At 33.8% G+C, this 21892-nt stretch overlaps 3 protein-coding genes across 3 annotated transcripts in view; 2 read left to right on the top strand and 1 right to left on the bottom strand.

The window, feature by feature from the left end:
• Positions 1 to 14094, top strand: part of LOC311295848 (uncharacterized protein) — a 49539-nt gene extending 35445 nt beyond the window's left edge. Inside the window, exons 14-17 of the mRNA XM_084417377.1 lie at positions 1018 to 1314; positions 11822 to 13453; positions 13498 to 13570; positions 13926 to 14094. Of these exons, the coding sequence (XP_084273503.1) occupies positions 1018 to 1314; positions 11822 to 11940 (416 nt within the window). The 3' untranslated portion in view covers positions 11941 to 13453; positions 13498 to 13570; positions 13926 to 14094. The remainder of the gene's footprint in view (positions 1 to 1017; positions 1315 to 11821; positions 13454 to 13497; positions 13571 to 13925) is intronic.
• LOC311295608 (uncharacterized protein) overlaps positions 1 to 21892 on the top strand; it is a gene marked incomplete at its 3' end in the record, with an annotated part of 334919 nt that overhangs the window by 193117 nt on the left and 119910 nt on the right. The gene's annotated exons all lie outside the window — the stretch shown is intronic.
• Positions 1 to 21892, bottom strand: part of LOC311295867 (elastase-1-like) — a 304045-nt gene that overhangs the window by 184067 nt on the left and 98086 nt on the right. The gene's annotated exons all lie outside the window — the stretch shown is intronic.

Here is a 21892-nt window from a genome sequence, read left to right as displayed (position 1 = left end):
CCATGATTTACTCATCCTCAAGTCATCCTAGGTGTATATGACTTTCTTCTTTCAGACGAATACAATCAGAGTTATATAAAAAATGTCCTGGCTCTTCTAAGTTTTCTAAAGCAGTGGATTGCAACCAACAGCTTGAAGCTCAAAAATGTGCATCTATCCATCATGAACAAACTCCAAACTGCTCCTCTGGGTTAATAAAGGCCTTCTGAAGTAAAATGATGAGTTTTAGTAAGAAAAATATTCATATAAAATTCTAGCTTCCGGCTTGAATTGGAGTTTGTTCATGATGGATAGATGCACATTTTTGAGCTTCAAACTGTTGGTTGCAATCCACTGCATTATAAAGCTTGGAAGAGCCAGGATGTTTTTTATATAACTCTGATTGTATTCGTCTGAAAGAAGAAAGTCATTTACACCTAGGATGACTTGAGGGTGAGTAAACCATGGGGTAATTTGCATTTGAAAGGGAACTAATCCTTTAAGCATATAGTCTATGATATTATTAGAAACCTACTGTATTATGTTAGTTAGGGTATTTCTGCATATAGTTGCTACAATCTGTTGAAGTAAAATGTTCTCCTGACCTGCACACTCATTTCAGAGTAAAACACTAGATATTGCTTTAGACCAGTAAAGATCTGAATAATTGCAGTAAACATTACATTTAGACTGGATCAAGTGACACGATACCTCAGTTTAATCTAGGGATGCACTGAAATTAAGATTCTGGAACCACTAGGTGGAAAACTGAAACCTAAAATTACTTTTTGTAAAATAGTTAATTTTTTATTTTAATTTAGTTTGTATAATTCTATTATTATTAGACTTTTTAATTACATTTTATTTCTTTTCCCTTTTTTTCTGTGCTGTCATATTTTCCTCCTTATTTCTACAAAACAGAAATGCCATTTTCTGTGGCCGAAATTTCTGTTCTTCCCAAGTAGCCTATACTCAGTTACTGACAGCGAAATATCAGTTTTATCTCTGTCTACATAACTATTTCTGTTTGTTCTCCAGGTGGGTACTCTTACAAAAGAGTGCTGGAGGGAGAAGATGTCACTCTATCCTCTGATACTTATATAGTAAAAGATGAGGTAAACTGGTTCTTTAATGATGAAATTCTTGCAACTGGAATGGATGGAGACATTAATAAGACTAAATACTGTGATGATGAGAGATTCAAAGACAGACTGGAATTAGATCATCAAACTGGATCTCTGACCATCAAAAACACCAGAATCAGTGACAGAGGAAATTATTGTCTAAAGTTCACCACACTTGGAATAGAAAGGATATTCGTTGTTGCTGTCAATGGTGAGTAATTCAAGCCTTTATAAGCAAAAAAGATCATCCTCTTAAATTATTTTTTTATTTTTTTACTTTTAAAAGGATTTATTCAGTTTTATTCCATACAATGACAATACTTATAGTGACCACATATGTCAAGCTCCATAAGAATAGTCCATACAACTCTTGCGCTATATTTAAAAGCCAAATCCTTTTTTTCCTTTCCTTTCCCCTCCTTTACACCCAGTGAAAAAAAAAAAAAAAAAAAATGTACAATAAAATCAAGAGATAAAACAAAAAGAGAACATAGAAATAAATTACATAATTGACAGAAGGACATGTATACGTATACATCCTCTTAAGTTAACATATATTTAGTACACTGCCGTTCAAAAGTTTGGGGTCAGTAAGTTTTTTTTTTTTATGTTTTAAAGTATCTTCTGCTCACCAAGGCTGCATTTATTTGATAAAAAAAAAACAGTAATATTGTGAAATATTATGACAATTTAAAATGTTTTCTATTTTAATTAGGGCTGTCAAAAGATTAATCGCGATTAATCGCATCCAAAATAAAGTTTGTGTTTAAATAATATATGTGTGTGTACTGTGTATAATTAAATTTGTATATATAAATACACACACATGCTTGTATATATTTAAGAAAAATGTGTAATTTATATATAAAAAAAATTATATTTATATATAATATAAATTATATATAAATATATACAGTATATGTATGCAAATATTTCTTAAATATATACATGCATGTGTGTGTATTTATATATACAAAATAATTATACACAGTACACAGTATAATCGCGATTAATCTTTTGACAGCCCTAATTAAAATATATTTTAAAGTGTAATTTATTCCTGTGATCAAAGCTGAATTTTCAGCATCATTTCTCCAGTCTTCAGTGTCACATGATCCTTCAGAAATCATTCTAATATGATTTGATGCTCAATAAATATTCATTATTATTATCAATGTTGAAAACAGTTGTGTACAAATTCTTTTCAAAATTCTTTGATGAATAGATGCATTTATTTAAAATAGAATATTTTCTAACATTATAAATGTCTTTACTGTAACTTTTGATCAGTTTAACTCATCCTTGATGAATAAAAGTATTGATTTATTTTATTTCTTTCCCCCCAAAATAAAATAAAAATTCTTACTGACCCCAAACTTTTGAACGGTAGTGTTTAATGTTACAAAAGCTTTAGATTTCAGATAAATCTAACAAAAGACAGAACAATGTCTAAAAGCTGCTATGTGACAGGATGTACAGCAAACAAGCTAAAAAAAAAACAGAACTAAGTTTTTATAAGTTTTCGACCCCAAAAACGAGCGTTTAAGGAAACAAAAGTGGATATAGGCACTTGAGACAGAGCGTAACGTGTCATATTACTCTGAGAACTATTGCGCCCACTGGAGGGGAACGTAATCGGCGACAGGATATTATTTTTAACTATGTCAAAGGATTTTCACCACCCTATGTGAACCAGAGAGGAGGAGATATATTGAGAAACTATATTTTATTGGTCTATATATGTGCCCCTTTTCCTTACCTTCCTTTTGTTGGAGAAATGATCCAACTGAATAATCTACAACTATTTGATGGAACCACCAGGAAACAGCGTAATTTAACCTACCTCACAAAGATCAAAATACAGGGATGCACTTGATTACTAAAATAATGGGACAAGTTTTTAGACATTGTTCTGTCTTTTGTTAGAAGCAAGAAATGACAAAGAGGCAGCTTCACACAATACAAAGTCAAAGCAGAGGGTTAAACTGTAAAAAATGGATTTATAAATGGATTTTAAAACATCTCAGTTCTATATATTTCATGTCCCCGTAATTATTTCTCTGGTAAAAAAAAATTAATAAAAAATCTGTGTGTAAGTATACAATGAATAAACATTATCCCTTAAATGTCACCTTTAATAATTTAGTTTGTACACTGTAAAAAAAATAATCGTAAAAAAACGGTCAAATGACTGGCAGCTACGGCTGCCAAACAAAAACCGTAAAATTAAAGTAAAATATCTTAATTCCAATAAAGTGCAAAAACTATAATTTTACAGAATTTTTCATTAAAAGTTTTACAAAAAAACACTGTTATTTTACAGGTTTTTTCCTTGTTTGAATGAAGATATTTTACCTTAATTTTACGGTTTTTGTTTGGCAGCCGTAGCTGCCAGTCATTTGACCGTTTTTTTACGATTATTTTTTTACAGTGTAAAACTTTTATTTTATGGATTTTTCCAAGATTATAATGACCAAACACCTTTAATAAAGTTATGGCACTAAAAGTTCTACTGAGAAACACTGTTATTTTACAGGTATTTCCTAAATTATTACAATCAAACACCTTCAATAACGTTATGGCACTAAAAGTTCTACTGAGAAACACTGTTATTTAACAGATCTTTCCTAAATTATTACAATCAAACACCTTTAATAAAGTGACGGCACTAAAAGTTCTACTGAGAAACACTGTTATTTAACAGATCTTTCCTAAATTATTACAATCAAACTCCTTTAATAAAGTGACGGCACTAAAAGTTCTACTGAGAAACACTGTTATTTAACAGATCTTTCCTAAATTATAACGATCGCAACACATTCAATAAATTGTCAAGACGTGCTCAAGAATGTAAGAAAACAGTTTTATTTTAGAAGACAAAATAAGTCTGTAAAAAAACTATAAAACTGATTAAAATCATCTCAAACTTTAATTTGCAGCACTTGTGTTTACATATAATTGAATAGTATTTAAACAATGTAAACTTGTAATCTAAATAAAATTAAATTATTCAGACCCCTGGGGTCACATAGTTCTGATATTAAATATTATATGCTCTTTACATTCAGAATCCTTATTCCTTACTATACAAGTTTATTAATAAGTTAAATCAAAACATACAACAAAAGTGTACCAGAAGTGACAGATACAGCAAATGAACAGCAATCCAGCAAACGGCCAGTAATCAGCTTGGTGCATCTGGGAAGAAAAAAAAAGGACACACTATGATTCTCTCAAAATGATTTCAATTATTTTTGTTTCCTTTAAACAAGCTTAATACATTTTTATTTAAATTGTCTGTTTGTCTTCTGATTTGTCTGGTATCTAAAACTTATGTCCGATTGAAAAATGTGCATCACCAAAAGAAGGAACATGTAGATTCACAACAATGGACAATCTTTTCCAGAGGTATCACTGTAAGGTAAACGCCTAAAATGCCAATTTGTATTATAAAATAAAACCAACAATATTTGTATTAACTGGAGGTGTTTTCAGCCTGCTGTGATATGGGTAATGAGGGTCTTTCTCTCATCCTCCAGGGAATTAAATATATTATATGTGTTAAAAAAAAAAGAAGGTATATTCTCATTGTGTGAGATTATTAAAGTACTTGAGATAGTTCACCCAAAAAATTAAAATTCTGTCATCATTTACTCACCATCATGTCTTTTCAAACCATGCATTAAAATGAGATATTTTTGAAGAATGTTGGCAACCAAAAAATGCATAAAGGTTTGGAACAACATGAGGGTGAGTAAATTATTTGAGAGAATTTTCTTGTTTGATGTCACTGACTCTGTAAAGAAAGACTACACGCCTGTGCACATTCGCATTCACACACGCATACCTATAGACTAAACACATAATGCATGCCTTTACCGTTTTCACAGATTCACATTTCAGTAGTTTAGACCGAGATGATTTTAGTTGGAAACTGAGTCGTGTAAACGGCCCCTTACTAAGCATAATATTAAAAACCCCAGGGCATATGAATGCTTACTTTTGATTGGAATTTGCCCACTGTCATGCAGATTTTAGCTCAAACCCTAATTAAACTGACCTGAACCAGCTAATCAAGATCCTCAGGATAACCAGAAACAGTTTGGAGCTACACTCTGCAGGACACTGGCCCTCCACTTACACAGGCACCAACAGAGAAACAATCCACTGCAGTATATAAAACAAAAAAAGTTCTCTCTTTTTTTCTCCCTCGTGCCATCCCAGATGTATATCTGACTTTCTTTCCACAGAGATTTTTTGAAAAATTATCCATTATTGTAAGCCAATATAATGCAAGTGCATGCTCCAGAAACTACATGCAGCCTACAAACAGCTGCTGTGTTGTTCACACAGGAAGTTTTCTGCACTTATCATATGAGCTTTACAATGCTCTTGGATTATTGTCAGGATGTGTGTTTGGACTTTTTCGACCTTCAGCATTTTGTTGTCTATTCACTTGCATTATTCGACACGCGAACACGAGACTTTTTCTAGTTTATTTTTTCTAAAATTTGTGTTCATCTGAAGAAAGAAAATCATATACCTTTTAATTTACGGTCCCTTATGCCGTCCGAAAGGTATACTGTATGATTTTCTTTCTTCAGATGAACACAAATTTTAGAAAAAATAAACTAGACTTTTAGAAAAAGTCTCGTGTTCGCGTGTCGAATAATGCAAGTGAATAGACAACAAAATGCTGAAGGTCGAAAAAGTCCAAACACACATCCTGACAATAATCCAAGAGCATTGTAAAGCTCACATGATAAGTGCAGAAAACTTCCTGTGTGAACAACACAGCAGCTGTTTGTAGGCTGCATGTAGTTTCTGGAGCATGCACTTGCATTATATTGGCTTACAATAATGGATAATTTTTCAAAAAATCTCTGTGGAAAGAAAGTCAGATATACATCTGGGATGGCACGAGGGAGAAAAAAAGAGATAACTTTTTTTGTTTTATATACTGCAGTGGATACTTACTACTGAATGATGGGCTTGTTTCTCTGTTGGTGCCTGTTCTGCTCCGTAAACATTGTTCCAATGCATGAACTAAAATATATATATAAAAAAAAAAGTTAAAAAGTGTGTTAATTATTACCTGTGTGTTAACAGACTATTGATCTGGGTGACATAGGACCATTTATTAATGTGTTCCTTAAGTGTTATATAAATCTGGGGAACCCTTACTAACATCAACCATAGTTTTGCTACCAAATGGTAATAATAAAGTATTGTAATCAATCCACCATAAAAACATGGTTTCTAAACTTTTACTATAATAAAAACCATGGTTAATTTAGCAAAGGACCCTGGGACATGTCCTAAAAAGAACAGCTCATCCAAGTCATACAGGTTTGAAAATACTTTCATTTTGAAAGGACATTTATGTTTGGGTCAGCTAGGCCTGTGAACTCAAGAAGATAGGTAAAATATTGTCTGGAGGGTTTGAACCAGTGTGCCTTTGAGCAGAGATTACATGTTCTGTCTCTATTTCACGTGTATTTTAATATAACAATACTCACCGCATCTGAAGATCATGTGGCTGTATCATATTTATTCCCAATATTCCTGGATCATGAGGGAAACACACACATACACAGCAATATTAGCTAACGTTATTTGTATTTACTTACTAACAGAGGCATTTGCGAAAGCTTGCAAAATTTTACTCACCAACTCCAAAATTATTTATGTTTAAAATATACATATACTTATTATGATGACTGATCGGTAACGTTAGGCCTATATCCCGCGATCAACATGATTCAAAAGCCTAGTTTGCATATTCTTCTAGAGTCAAATAGTGTGGTTCGAGTTCCTCTCTGTCTAAAGAGACAATGTTCTCAGTCATTGTAAAGCTCCTATGCTGAGTTTTTTTCTTTTCAAAAACTATAAAGTTAGCTGACAATATTTACACATGCTAGCAACACATAACATTAGCCTAATACATTGAAACATGTACTAATATCGATATTGCTCTAATCGCGTTTAGATTCTCAATTTAACACACTATATTTTGATGTAGCAGAATTGTTTTTATAAAATAAAAAGTTATTTACCTTCCGCAGATTGCAATATGTCCGTTACACGTTGTTAATGCGTTGTCCATATTCCTTGTTTGTTCTTCATTAACATCCCGCAACTCGCTCAAAATAAAAATGTAGCAGTCCGATGTAAAAAATCCATGTTTTAAACAATATAAAAGCCACAGAACCGAATAGGCTAGTACTGAAGAGCCAGAGCAGCAGCACACACACCCACTCGCTCCAACAGACGGATATTCAATTCAAACTTGACCAGTAAAAGGCGCGCATAGTTGTCATTGGCCAGATTCCTGGATGACAGTCAGAATAACCAATCATGTTCAAAACAACTAGGAGAGACAGCCAATAGTGTGGTAACATTGCAATTACAAGAAAAGATGACATTTTTTAAAAGAAAAAATAGGAAAAAATATACACTTGATATTTATTTAGTTGTATTTGTAGGCTGGCTGTTATATTTATTCAATTGGTTAAATGGTGTTTTCATTGCAGTGCATGATTAAAAATTAAACTTACAATAACTTATATATAACAACATATATTTACCACTGCTCTGCTAAACAGCAGTTTAACAGAGCAAACAGATTATATATAAAACAGAACAAACACTGCATATGTATTCATATAAAATTCTGTATGTAGACCTATATGAAAAACTAATGGATTGGTATACTCTGCTGACATTAGTTGCATCCATGTGAGCCATAATGACCCTTTTGCACTTTAACAAATTATTGACCTTCCTTTCCTTTAGAAACACTCTTATGCCTAATAATGTCTTGCTTTTCACCTTGTGTGGCACTGTTACCATACACAACCTGTTGGTTTAGGGTTAATCCTCTGTCCAACGCAACACTTTGCTAACATTGGCATAATTCTATACAAGTTACAGCATATACCCCGGGTTTCACTAGCAAGGCTTAAGCCTGTAGTCCCAGACTAAAATGCACGTTTGAGCTGTTTTACCTGAAAGCAACTTGCACTGACTTATCTTAAAATATGTCAGTGCCATTGTTTTGTCTCAAGATGCACACCAGTAATGTGAAACCGGGGCTGGGTTAGAAATTAAGGGTTAAGGTTAACCCTAACAGTAACCCTAACCCTTGTCTACAGACTTTTATTTAACAGCATGGATACTCCGTTTAGCGTTGATACAGGACTAAGAACTTCTCACCGAGACAGTCAGTAATGTAATTTTGCAAAGAGTGTTTGTATGGACTGTCCCATAAGCTAGAGCTATTGGTGGATTCAAGTCATGTCATAAAGATCGTATTTACGAGTTGAACGCACAAAGATGAAAATATGAGTAGGAAGCTCAGAATTTTCTTTAACCCTGATCTTGAAGTGAGAAACATTGAGGAATACCACAATACGTCAGGCTTTTCTATTTACAATGAAGTAAGCTAATGCCTGCACAAAATATGAGCATTATAATATAATATGTAATGGCTTCATAAATTTATTTAAAACATAAAAAAATATATAAAACCTCATGAATACAAACTTCCCAGGAGGACCTAAACCCACCACATGTTCCATCATGAACCCTGTTGGCCTGCTGTCTGACCAGCAAGCTCAATTTAACAATGATTGTGCAGTTTGCTTGCATTAAATTTGTATCCAGAATTACAGAGTTAAAATGTAAAAATACACTTAAATGTAATAACATTTACTTTAAAATGACAAGGAAATATGTTAGATTGTTAGTATGGATATAAACCTTTAATATAATGAGCTACATATTTAATTACATAATTTTATTGTAAATTTACACAACTTTGTATGTAATTTAAAAAAAAAAACAGAAAAATACTTTAAATAATACAGTAATTGTCCTGTGAAAAAAAAAAAGAATTACAGTAATTTGTCATTAATGATATAATCCTTAAATTAACAGTCAATTAATTAATTTACATAATTTTATTGTAATTTTACAGAGTTTTGAATATAATTTAAAATAACAGAAAAATACTGTATAAATAATACAGTAATTGTCCTGTGAAAAAAAATAAGAATTACTGTAATTTGTCATTAATGATATAATCCTTAAATTAACAGTCAATTAATTAATTTACAGATATTGTTTGTAATTTTACAGAGTTTTGAATATAATTTAAAATAACAGAAAAATACTGTATAAATAATACAGTAATTGTCCTGTGAAAAAAATAAGAATCACTGTAATTTGTAATTAATGATATAATCCTTTAATTAACAGTCAATTAATTAATTTACAGATATTGTTTGTAATTTTACAGAGTTTTGAATATAATTTAAAATAACAGAAAAATACTCTAAAAAAATTAGAGTTATTCTCTGTAAAATTAGGATTTTTTTTTACAGTGTACATGTTCGTTTGTCTTGTCTCAAAGCCACTTGCTTCGAACTTTGCTTTGCGTTAACTACAAGTGAGATAATGAAATATTTCTACTCAAAACAATAATTTGTGTCCAATTGCGTTAACTACAAGTGAGATAATTAAATATTTCTACTCAAAACAATATTTTGTGTCCAATTATTAAACTTATTTTTGTTATTGAGGTAAAAGTTAATTTACCTTGGATTTGATATCTAAGAGAGTGGTGGTCACGAAGATGATTTGACTGCATGTTCTTTAGACAGGGTGACCATCCTCTAATAAGTTTCCCCCAATACTTTTGTATTAGCTAAAATATGATCACACCTCAGATTTGATCCTCTTAAGGCTGAAAAATCTCCCGAGCGCTGTCACTGCCTCCTGCCATGTGTTCTCATACAAAAAAACAACATTGCATGCAGTGCCTGCGTCAGACTGATGCTGACTGGACAGGATTTACCGCCAGTTTTTCATTATCACGATATCAAACACGGTTTTAATGATAATTACATTTAAAACAATAATACAAACCGCCAGGACATTTTATCGTGGTTTATTGTGAAACCGGTAATCGTTTCATCAACAACATTTACACGTTTTGTTGCTGACCTGCGTCCACAAGTACTTCCTTCAGCTTTTATTTAGATCATAACTTCAGTTTCTTAAAAAAATATAAAAAGAAAGAGCATGGCACTACAAGACGCATCTTGCCAGGCTTGATGTCAGTGATCATTGGTTCACGCATGTTTTTAATTGAACGAGCAACAGCTCATTGACAGCTGACCTGAGATGTGATTATATATGACCTTGTTTTTTATCACAATATCTAATGAATGTAAAAAGGCTCATTGTCTAATAAGTCTGTGATTGTTGTTTAAACAGAAAGTCATTACGTGAATCTGGATCAGCCGGAAACATGTGAGATTCTGTTGTGTGCTGAAGCTCTTTAACTTAAGATCATGATCTGATGTGTGTGATGTGGCGTTCAGGTGTTCTTGGGGGGCGTTCACTAGTTTACACCAAATATCCAGACAAGACAAGATTAGGGGTGACCCTGAATAGTCGAATTGTTAGGAGGACTACCAATCTCACAGTCGAATCTTCACAGAAGTGTTATGAAACGAGGATCATGCCATTTTGCTTGAGGGTGCTCAGTGTCTGATTTCACATCTAACAACTGGGTTTCTGCCAATAAGTGAATATACGGCCTATTATGATAATGCTGTAAATAAAAATGTGAAAAAAGAAGCTTTTAATAAGGATATTCTCCAAGCCTGGATTTAGCATCAGGAAAACCATGATCGCACTTCTGCCGGCCAACGTTAACAAGTTGGTTTTCCTCGGGACATTCTAAAACACTTTTAAAACGCTTAAAGGGCACTTTAATGTGGCGTAATGTATATTAACACAGTGATGTTACAAGACCAAACTTAGTAAAGAGCACACTAAGCATAATATGCATATTATGTAGCCTACAGAAACGCAGATGAGCGCAGAATATGAACGTTTTTAATAAGAGGTAAATGCTTAATGTGTAATTAAACACAAAGCTCATCTGCTTTTCTGTAGACTTTATACTGTGCTTTATTAATAAGGTGTGTGCAGAATTTGATCTCATCTTCTTGGGACATTAAGCTGTTCAGCGTTTTTCACGTTACGCGTTTTAGAATGTAGGATATTTATCCATGCGCACAATTTGGAAAGACTCAAATGGACACAGATAGAGTGAAAGACTAGATTTTTTTTCTTTGGGTCAGGTAGGATAGCCTACAAGTGATTTCAAAACATTTCAGCCGGTTCTAATTCGATTTCTGGATGCTGTGAACATGTTTAGCTAAAGACTGCCACTCCAGTTTAGCGTTTATTGTCGTCTCTGCAGCTAAAAAGACAAAGTTGACAAATCTGGCTATCCTTTCATAATTTATTTGTATTTTATTTTTATTTATTTTTTCATTTTTATTTATTGATCACGCAGGGTTATATCTAATTGAACTATTTGTGGCTTGTATTTTGTGACGTGCGTGTTTCTCCTCGGGGTTCCTCCCAGTCCCACAAAACAGATTTCTGATTGTAAATGTTCAACATGTTGGATATGATTTGAGATCGATGCGACCCCGACGTTCTTCAGAGCAGATTCAGTCACTCTTAATACACCTCACAACACAGGAAAACCTGGTCAAATAATCTGTCAAGATAATCAGGAATTTTCATAGGATTGACTCGGAAGGGGAGAATTGGACACAAATCGGTCTGATTATCTTGTAGTGTGTGTTCAGTACATCTCTCTTTTTAATATCTGTAATTGTGTGTGTATTTTCTAGCTGATTCCGCAGGAAACAGAGTGAATGATTCAGCGACTGTAGAGATGCCGCCGGTGAATGAAGAGGATCGGGATGTAGGGGATGAAGAGGAGGGGATGAGTTTACTTGTGATGAGATAAGACACGCCCACCAGTGTTAATCACTCTGACATCATCAACAATTCAGCTCCAGCTGCAACAACAAAAACATATTTCTGCTTATATGAGCCTTAAAGTGAGAAATGAAGCCGTGTCTGTTGATCAGTTAAACTTGCATGTAAAAAGCTTCTTTGGTTTTAGATGAACAGGGAAATGTTTCATATATTGTTTTTATAATGTTACACTTCATACCTGTTACTCTATCAACATAATACTAGTCTGACTTTTACAGCTTTGATTTTGTGTGATTGTAGACAGTGAGTTTAAGTAATATGCTTTTTATAATATGTTTTGCCACAGCAGTATTTCTATAACCACTGAATGTTTTATGTAAATAACAGCAGAACCAGATTAATGTTGATGTTCAGCATTGATCACAGTGTCTTTAAATCAGAGATCACATGACCTTTTCTTCATGTGTAGAAAATCATTAGTGCATCTTTGACCATTCAGGGTTACTGAACTTCACTGTAAGTGACCCTTTTATTGTAAAAAAAAAAAAAAAAACTTATATTGACATTCTTTTTTTATATTATTTTCGTTGAAATTGTAAATGTGTGCCTTATTTTGCTTTATTAATTATGCTTAAATAAGGGTCTGATCTGAAGTGAATCTGTTCATCTTCCAATCAGATGTGAATGCCAAATTGTAAATGTGATCTGAATTTATTTGTGTTCATGATGAAGCACTTAAAGTTACTCTTGTTGCACTTATAGCAAAAAAAGGTTGAAAAAGTGCCTTTGTTCAATCCTATACTTAGTTTCACTATAACCACATTGTGTTGTTGTGTTGTTTTATTAATGTTGACAAAAGCATCTGCTTGAGGAATACATGTTCATGTTAAATATAGATATGCCTCTGATCTTATTACATTTCTGTCCTCTAGCAGAAAAACACTTATTTTGCTTCCTAACAGCCGTTTTAGCATGCAGCATAAAAACAATGTACCTATATTTACAATATTAATAAATAATAAAAAGGTACAATTGTGTGAGATGTGTGTTGCTTCATACCATATAAACTAAAATCTTCAGAGTACATTAAATCTGAACTTAGTTATAACCATAATATATATATATAGTTAATCATAATCGCAAACAAATATGATAAGGGACTTTAGTTTCAGATGTTGTTCAATTAGCTGAACTTGGTAAAGAGTATAATGGTTTTGTGTTCAAATTTGGCATGTCATTAAAAACCGAATAACAGTTCAAGAAAAGTCGAATCTAGCCATGGAAAATGCTTTATAGATGCACTTCATCTTTTTGAGCACCAGATGGCAGTAGAAGAGTAAAAAAAAATGCTTCTAGTAAAAAACCCAAATTTATACACTTGTATTCAAGGCCTCCTTGCTTTTGTAATTTGTGGCTAAACACTTATTAATAACCATATCAACGCTATGTAATAGTTTATTTCTATAACGCATACAGTGGAGTTTTAGGGCCTTATTTTGAAGGCAGTTTGTGTATTAGGCTACTTTATATTACAAAAGTCTGTGTAGGCTATAAAATGGGATTAAAGCTCTTAAACTCTTTAAAGGGATTGTCCACCCCTAAATTAAAATTATTTCCTCATATCACTACTATCACCCGCTGTATGTGTGTGACAGAGTGTGTTGATGTCCAGATGTGTGGTCTAGTTGCTGATGGGATTGTTCAGCACACAGCTGGAGGTGTTTTTATCTATTGATTAATTATAAGACATTTCTCAGGCAGTAAATGTGGATCTTTTAGAAGAATTTAAGGAGCGCTGGTCTGTTCTTGACTCTGTCTCGCCCTGCCATGGTCTTGTCTTGATCTCTATGATCTCAACCCCTCAAAAGTCTTGGTCTTGTCTTGATTTCAACACACTGGTCTTGGTCTTGACCAGGGGTGCGTTTCCCGAAAGCATCGTTGGCCAACTATGGTCGCAAGTTCATCGCAATGTCCATTGAACTCTATTGGTAACGACGGAACTTGCGACCATAGTTGGCCAACGATGCTTTCGGGAAACACACCCCTGGTCTTAACTACAACATTAATGCATATTCAAATCAACAGTGATCAAGTGGGCAAATCCAATGGAGTTGATTAAAAAAATGTTTATTTTTGTTTTGTTTTTGTGAACTCTCACTGACCAATAAAAGATCGTACTGTCAACAATTGACCTATTGGCTCAATACAAAGAACAAAATATAAAAGCTGAACGTTTTGCACTCATGCTCAAACACTGCACCTTTGGTTTCATATGAGCAGTGGAAAAGAAGCCCTTTATCATTACACACACTTAGCACATTCATTAATAGACACACTCATAAGCTCAAACCATTCATCTACAAATAAGATCAGATCATGTTTCTTGTACTTGTTTTATTTTGACTCACATTTACAGCACATTTAGGCCTAGATAAACTTTCATTCTTCTCGAAAAACTGCATGCCTGAATAGACAACAATATAATACAAATAATAACTTATATTTACAGTTAACGACTCAAGGACCCGATATGATGAATGCAGTCAATTAAAAACAAGAGTCAGAATTATAATAAATTGAAGAAAATTTTACTGAATATAGTTTGCAGTTTCAATCGCAGAGGGAGTTTGTAGGCCGCTCTGGCGTACAGTCTCAGAACAACATCGATTATACTCTTACACGTCACTAACTACGTCATCATGTCAGGTTGAATGAATCTGATTGGCTAAGAAATGGATAAACAGTTCATTTCCACAAATGGACTGATAGGCAGAAGCATCTCTTTATTAATGATACGGCTGACACTCTGAGGTCACAGAACTGCTTTATCTAGGCGCCAGCTTGTCCTTTCATCTCGTGTTCACCTCACCAATAGTGCCAGTTGTCCACCAATAGGCTACTGATCTGTAACAAATAATACTGGCACACACACACAGCTTCATCAATGGTTGAAATTGGTCGAGCTTGAACTATAAACAGAACAGTTTCTAAAAACATCCAGATAACATGTTCTTTCTCTTGTTGTGGAAAAATTCATCTTTTCTTTGTATTTTATTTTCAACGATTTAACAAACGAATGCCATGCGTTCTTTGGCTGTATTTTGAGTTTCTTCTATGATATTGATACAGCTGCAGGGTGTGTGTGTGTGAGATTTCAGAGGTAAGGAGATTCCCGTGCTGGGGAGGGGTCAAGAGGGGTCAAGGGGGGTCCCTTTTGTTCCTTGTGCTGTGAAGGGTGACAAGAGATAACACTATAAAAATGCTGGCCAACCTCTGCTCTGGGTCTCACTCCGCCTGCAGCTGGACTGTGGATGGACTGGGAACATTCTTGCAAGAATAAATATCTTTTAAGGACAATTTGAATCCTGATGTCTCTTATGCCTGATGCTATTTTGTTAGTTACTTGTTTTTGCCTCAACACTCTCAATGAGAGGTGCAGAAAACGTTCATCACTATTCACCAAGAGTAAAATAAATGCTTTAAGAAGTCATTCAAATCATTTAATATGTAGAAGGAAAAAATACTGACTGTTGATTACTAACTTGATTATAAATCACTCAAAAGAATATATATATATATATATTTACATTGAAGCTGCAATGGATTCCGGAATCTGACTCATCAGTTCATATGAAGTTAATAGTCTTTCTCAACTTGCTATAATTCTGTTTGAAATCACAATATAATAATCAGTGTCAAAACTACAAGCCTACAGGGTTTGCTGCTTTTTCAGACTCATTTAAAAACTGACTGATCGTCTCATTTTTAAGCTTTTGCTTCTCTAATATGGCGAATGAATCTGAATCGCACACAGTCAGAGCGAGAAGATTTCTGTTCCTGTAAGCGGTCAGACGGCTCATTCTGTGACATTAAAAGCTTTCTGCATTCAGCTGACAGTGGGTAAAGTGAAAGTCTGAGAGGGTTTAATCAGACTGAATGTGACAATAAATACAGTCCTGTTTTGTTATTATAATTGTGAAATAAATTTAAAGTACTTGGCAACATTTGATTCAATCTTTATAAGGTCAAATTAATCTTACAGTGTTTCATTGTGAGAGTCTGATGGAGTTTGTTCTGTCATGTTCAATGTGATAAAACAGTTTCAGCACTTTAAGATTCACCGGTTCAAAGTTACTCACCTTTCTCATTAGGCTTGTTTGAGATGCGCCTTGCCTCGCCTGAAATGTAGCCGAGAGTAGGCGGCTGCAGTGAGAGGAGGAGTGAAAAGCCCGTCTATGCCTAAGCCCTTGATCACTTGGAATCAGCCATTGAGTTTATTTATTATTTACATTTTTTTCCCTTTAAGAATTTGTTTAATGCAGCATCCAAAAGTATAGGCGTGTTTGGGTTGTTTTAAATAAAAAAATATATATAACTAATAGGCCTATATCATAAAGTTGTCTGTTGTGGTTGTGATTAGACGAGATATGTGTTGACGTCACAATCATACTGCATTGTGGGACATATAGGTGCCTGAAGTGTACATTTGAAGCAGACTCGCTCCCTCGGTCAAAATCGAGGGAGCGAGGGTCTGTCCATATAAACTTCCCTCGTCCACTTCACGAAGTGGAACGCACTTCAAAATGGTGGCAGGGATTCCCCCAAGGGGAAGTGCTTAGGGAAGTTCGCAAGTGCGTGTCTAAAAGTGGACTGGAACGCAGCATAGTCAAAGAGTATAGTAGGCTACTTCTATACTCTTCTTTGATCTAGTGTAAATTTCTATGCACCAGTCTGCGCACACGTCACACAATAGGAAGCGCCCGCGCCTTCAGATTACTCGGACGTGGCTGTCTACAAAAGGTAAAAACGATATAAATACTGTTCGTTTTCTCACACAAACTGCTCGTTTCGTGTCTTAGGCCATCAATGTGTACTTACGATGGGGAATTGTCTAGTTACCCTTGAGGTAAGCTAAAACATACCAACATTTTATTTCAAAGTGAACTATCCCTTTACTATCCCTTTTTCCATGTCTCTAAGACATGGAAAAAAACTAAATTAAAAAAACTTAATTTTTCTGGGTCTCAGGAGGATGTGATCTTTCTGTCATCTGTCATGAATCATGTCTGCCCTCTAGTGTGCAATGCTGATACAGCGGTTTAGTTATATATATATATATATATATATATATATATATATATATATATATATATATATATATATATATATATATATATATATATACTACAGGCCAAAAGTTTGGAAACATTACTATTTTTAATGTTTTTGAAAGAAGTTTCTTCTGCTCATTTATTTGATCAAAAATACAGAAAAAAATGTAATATTGTGATATATTATTACAATTTAAAATAATTGGTTTTCAATTAATTATACTTTAAATGATCATTTATTTCTGTGATGCAAAGCTGAATTTTCAGCATCATTACTCCAGTCTTCAGTGTCACATGTGACATCCAGTCTATCACATGATACTTTAGAAATCATTCTAATATTCTGATTTATTATGAGTGTTAACAGTTCTGCTGCCTAATATATTTGATGAATAAAAGGTTAAAAAGAACTGCATTTATTCAAAATAAAAAAAAATATTTTCTAATAATTTAAATCTTCTTTACTATCACTTTTGATCAATTTAACACATCCTTGCTGAATAAAAGTATTGATTTATTTCAAAAAAAGAAAGAAAAAAATTACTGACCCCAAATTACTGACCAGTAGGCTAGTGTATATTGGTGTTACAAAAGACTTCAAATTTTAAAACATTTGCTTCTTTTTTTCTTTTTTTTTTTTCTTTTTTTTTATTCATCAAAGTATCCTAAAAAAGTATCACAGGTTATGAAAAAATATTAAGCAGCAGAACTGTTTCCAACTTTGATAATGAATCATCATATTAGAATGATTTCTAAAAGATCATGTGATAGACTGGAGTAATGATCCTGAAAATTCAGCTTTGCATCACAGAAATAAATGATAATTTAAAGTATAAATAATTGAAATTATTCTAAATTGTAATAATATATCACAATATTACATTTTTGTTCTGTATTTTTGATCAAATAAATGCAGGCTTGATGAGCAGAAGAAACTTATTTCAAAAACATTAAAAATAGTAATGTTTCCAAACTTCTGACTTACATTTAATTTAAAGTTCCACCTTTAAGAAAAGATACTAGGAAAAGCTTCCTCTTGGAAAACAGACCAAAACATTTTGACTCCTCTTGCTAACATGTAAAGCTCTAGTCAGAACAGTGTAATATGATGTTGCATGTGAGGGGTCAAAGGTCACAGGTTTAACATCCTGACCTACCAGCAGCACAATGAACTGTTTTTGCACAGATAAATAATAACTGGTCTGACACTGAAAGACTCGCACATTCATGTTTAAAATGGTCATGCCCTTTTTTTACCTTAAAAGTAAGATGAGTCTATTCTTTGCATTGATTGTGTAGGTGGTGTTTCAAAAAAAATAAATAAAAATAAATTCACTGATGCCAACACAAGTATTTTATCATGTTTTTGTGCAATTTTTTCTCAGTTTTTAATTTTTGAGGCCATGCATGCAATGTAAATATTACCAAAAATCAAACACAATAAACACAATAATGATATTGGTCTTTTAGAAGATATGCTTTCAAAGCTAGCTAGCTATTGCTAGCCTCTCCAAAATTGCCTACCTTACCTTTTACCAGACCCCTTTATATACATATTTTCCATATTCATTTAAAATGACTCACTGGAACACAGACCCGTCTCCAAGCACAATTACAGTAATGTAAGGATTTTGTCTGCTATTCGCTATTATGTTGTCAGTAGTAAAGATAAACAGTTCAGATGTTTCTCCTAATACAGACACTGTTGTGGCGCCATCTTGTGGCTGTCAGAATCTCATTGAACAACAAACACTCACTGACCCCAGTGTAATTGATGGAGTTGAACACGACTGCTGGAGTGTGGAGAAGATCAGATGAGGCATCCTGGTCATAACTGGTTTTGCAGACTGGTTTTAGAGAGGTTTTGAACAATTATTATTTATATTTTTGCAACCAGCTGAACACCAGCTTAGTCAGACTAGAAACAAACCAAGACCTGCCAACTGTCTTAGGCTGGGTTTAGCTTTATGTTTTGTGTGTGTTTTTGTCCACAGCAAGATACTGTTAAAGTAATTTCACTCACCTGTGACTTGAAGAAATCCATCCTGTCCTTTTAAATATCTGTGTTATAAGAGTGCATTAAAATGATTGCTGTAGGCCTATGTGCAACTTAACCATCTTCAATCATTTTTAATTGTGTAGCTGCTGTTCTAATAGTATCTTGAAATATAATACAGGCCTATTGAAATATTACAGTTTTATATGTTGCTAGAAAATACTTTTATTTCATCAGACTACTACTCATATATGTGAATGGCCTTCAAAGAAGGAAGACGCTTTTTAGTTCCTATAAGTGTAGTTACAACATCTACCAGCAGGGGCGAACAGGCCGTTCAATACTAACCAGAAGAGAAAACAATAGGCCTACACATGTGAGCCACTTTTGATATACTATTAAAATTCTTTTTTTTTTTTTTAAAGTGTTATGAATGTCCTTGTATTTTAAAAGCACATTGTCACGGTGAGGAGAACATTTCATGAATCTCTGGAAACAAAGAAGATTTCAATCACCTTCACTATGATAAACATTAAAGACATTCAATCAGAGTTCAGTGAGGAAAATAAAGTCTGTTGATATTTCCTGATCAAACACACTGAAGATCACTGAATAATATACAGACAGTTTTCACAGGAGCTTCTAGTGATGATGATCAGATTGAATCTGAATCAATATCAGAAACAGGATTAGGCCTTGATCACATAACATAGGAACATATTGAAAATGAAAATACACTTCCAAAAAAAAACCACACACACAAAAACAAAAAAAAACAGAGGTTTCCACATATCAGTTTTTAAGGCCTTTAACACTAAAATAACATTAAAATAAACATAAAAATAACATGTTGTTTTCCATGTTCAGCCACTAGTAAGCGCTCCAGCAGGGTCTTTAGGAGAGACGTACTGTCTGTTGTCATGGATTTCTTTCCCTAAACCTAACTATCTGGGGCGTCTGCACTCGACACCCTACTGATCTTAATATCTCTGGCGTCTCCACTCGACACCAATACCTTAAACTCTCTCATGGCGTCTGCTCTCGACACCAATACCTTAACTCTCTGGCTCTTGCGTCTTCAGTCGACAACTGGCCGAGTTTCTAACTAATTTGCTTCCCTAAACTAGCTTCCTGCGCAGGAATAAATCGACAAACAGATCTGCAATTGTCCTTTAAATGCTTTAATCACGGCCGGGAGATCTTCCTGAGCAGTTCTCAGGGAATCTCTCCCAAGAAGCAAGGCCGGAGGATCTCAGACAAATTCCATTAAGAATCCCACCGAAAAACACATATACAACAGTTTTTATAGTATAGAGGTATGGCATAAATGTCAGGCTGCATTACATAATTTCCCCACTATTTGATTGGTTCTTCATATGCAAACCCCTCTGTTACTAGGTAAAGCAAACTCTGATCTTGTGATTACTTATCACAAGGTTTTAATGATGACTTCATTTGTTCTAACAGACTGTCTAGTTTAACTTCCCAAAACTGTTATTTTTACCCATAGACACATACTCAAAGTCACAAGTTTTTCCCCAAAGAGTTTGGAAACATTCAAAGCATATGAATGTTGTTCCTGCAAGAAAAACAAATGTTAGTTGATTAATTAAAGTTGATTAATTAAAATTCATTCACACTGTACACCATTAAACTGAGTTCAAATGACTGAATCTGAAGTTTAACAAATATTCTGTTTCATGTATATTGGTCATAAACTGCTGATAAATATGAAATGTCCCATGATGATCAGCTCTCTGTGAGATCTTTGACCTTTTGACCTTTAGTCTAAATCATTCACAGTGACATCCAGGATCACAATAAACACAGCTTCTTCATTCTTTAAAATGTTATTTATCAACATAATATGACTTTGATATATTAATCAGATCTGAATGTCATAGTTCAGCATTAAAAACACAGTTTCCACTGCACTGGTCAGTTTTCACACTTCATCTCTCTCACACACGTTCACATGCAGAAAAGCAGAAGTATCTGCAGCTCTTTGACATTTTTTGATCATTTGAAATGCTGTATTGAACTCTGTTTTACTGTAAAGCTGTGTCGAGTCGGTTGGCTGATGAAGCTGATGCCTGTGGTTTAGTTCAGTGTGGTTTGTGTGCACAGATCTCAACCCAAAGACACAACTGATTCAGGAACAGCTGATAAAAAGACTGTGGAGAAACTTGATCAGGCCAAACATCTGTGGATCAGGGTTCAACAGAGATGTGCCGAAATGTGTTAAAATAGTCATGATGAGAGATACAGATCAAGCTAAGAGCAGAGTGGAAAATAAACGGAAGTGACTAAAGTTCACACATTTATTTTTTGGGGCCGTGATGCAATTGTGGTCAGTTTTTTTCTTCTCAGATTCACACTCATTGTTATTTCCCACTTCAGTGGTCGACATCTTCCTAGAACGGTTTTAGGGTGTTTTCAACAGAAACACCCGCAGCCATGATGAGATTAATGTTTGTCACCTTTTAAAAGATAAATAAATAAATGTAAATATATTCAGAATCCAGAAGCAATATGAAGTGATTTTGTTTTATATCATAAAAAGCAGTGGATGTTTTTGACAGGGGATATTCTTATAGATCTGCAATTCTCAATTGTTATATTAGTCTTTTTTGATGCTCATGTAAAACCTTATGCTTTTTAAGGTTAAATTACATTTGGATTCTAAGTACAAATGCAGCAAGAAACAAAGTTTCCAAATTTCAGAAGTTTCTAAAGTGTCCCACTTTAACACTAACAGTAGTCTACACCATATTACAAAACATCACATTAACTGGCTGTTCAAAGTTTATGTTCAAGCTGGAATTTGGAAAAGCCACAATGACCTGTGTGACGTAAAAGGGAAGGGCGTATTA

Source organism: Rutilus rutilus, assembly GCF_951802725.1.
Source record: "Rutilus rutilus genome assembly, chromosome: 8".
Taxonomy (NCBI): Eukaryota; Metazoa; Chordata; class Actinopteri; order Cypriniformes; family Leuciscidae; genus Rutilus; species Rutilus rutilus.
The sequence above is the reverse complement of the archived record's forward strand: the minus strand, read 5'-3'. Positions and strand labels throughout refer to the sequence as shown.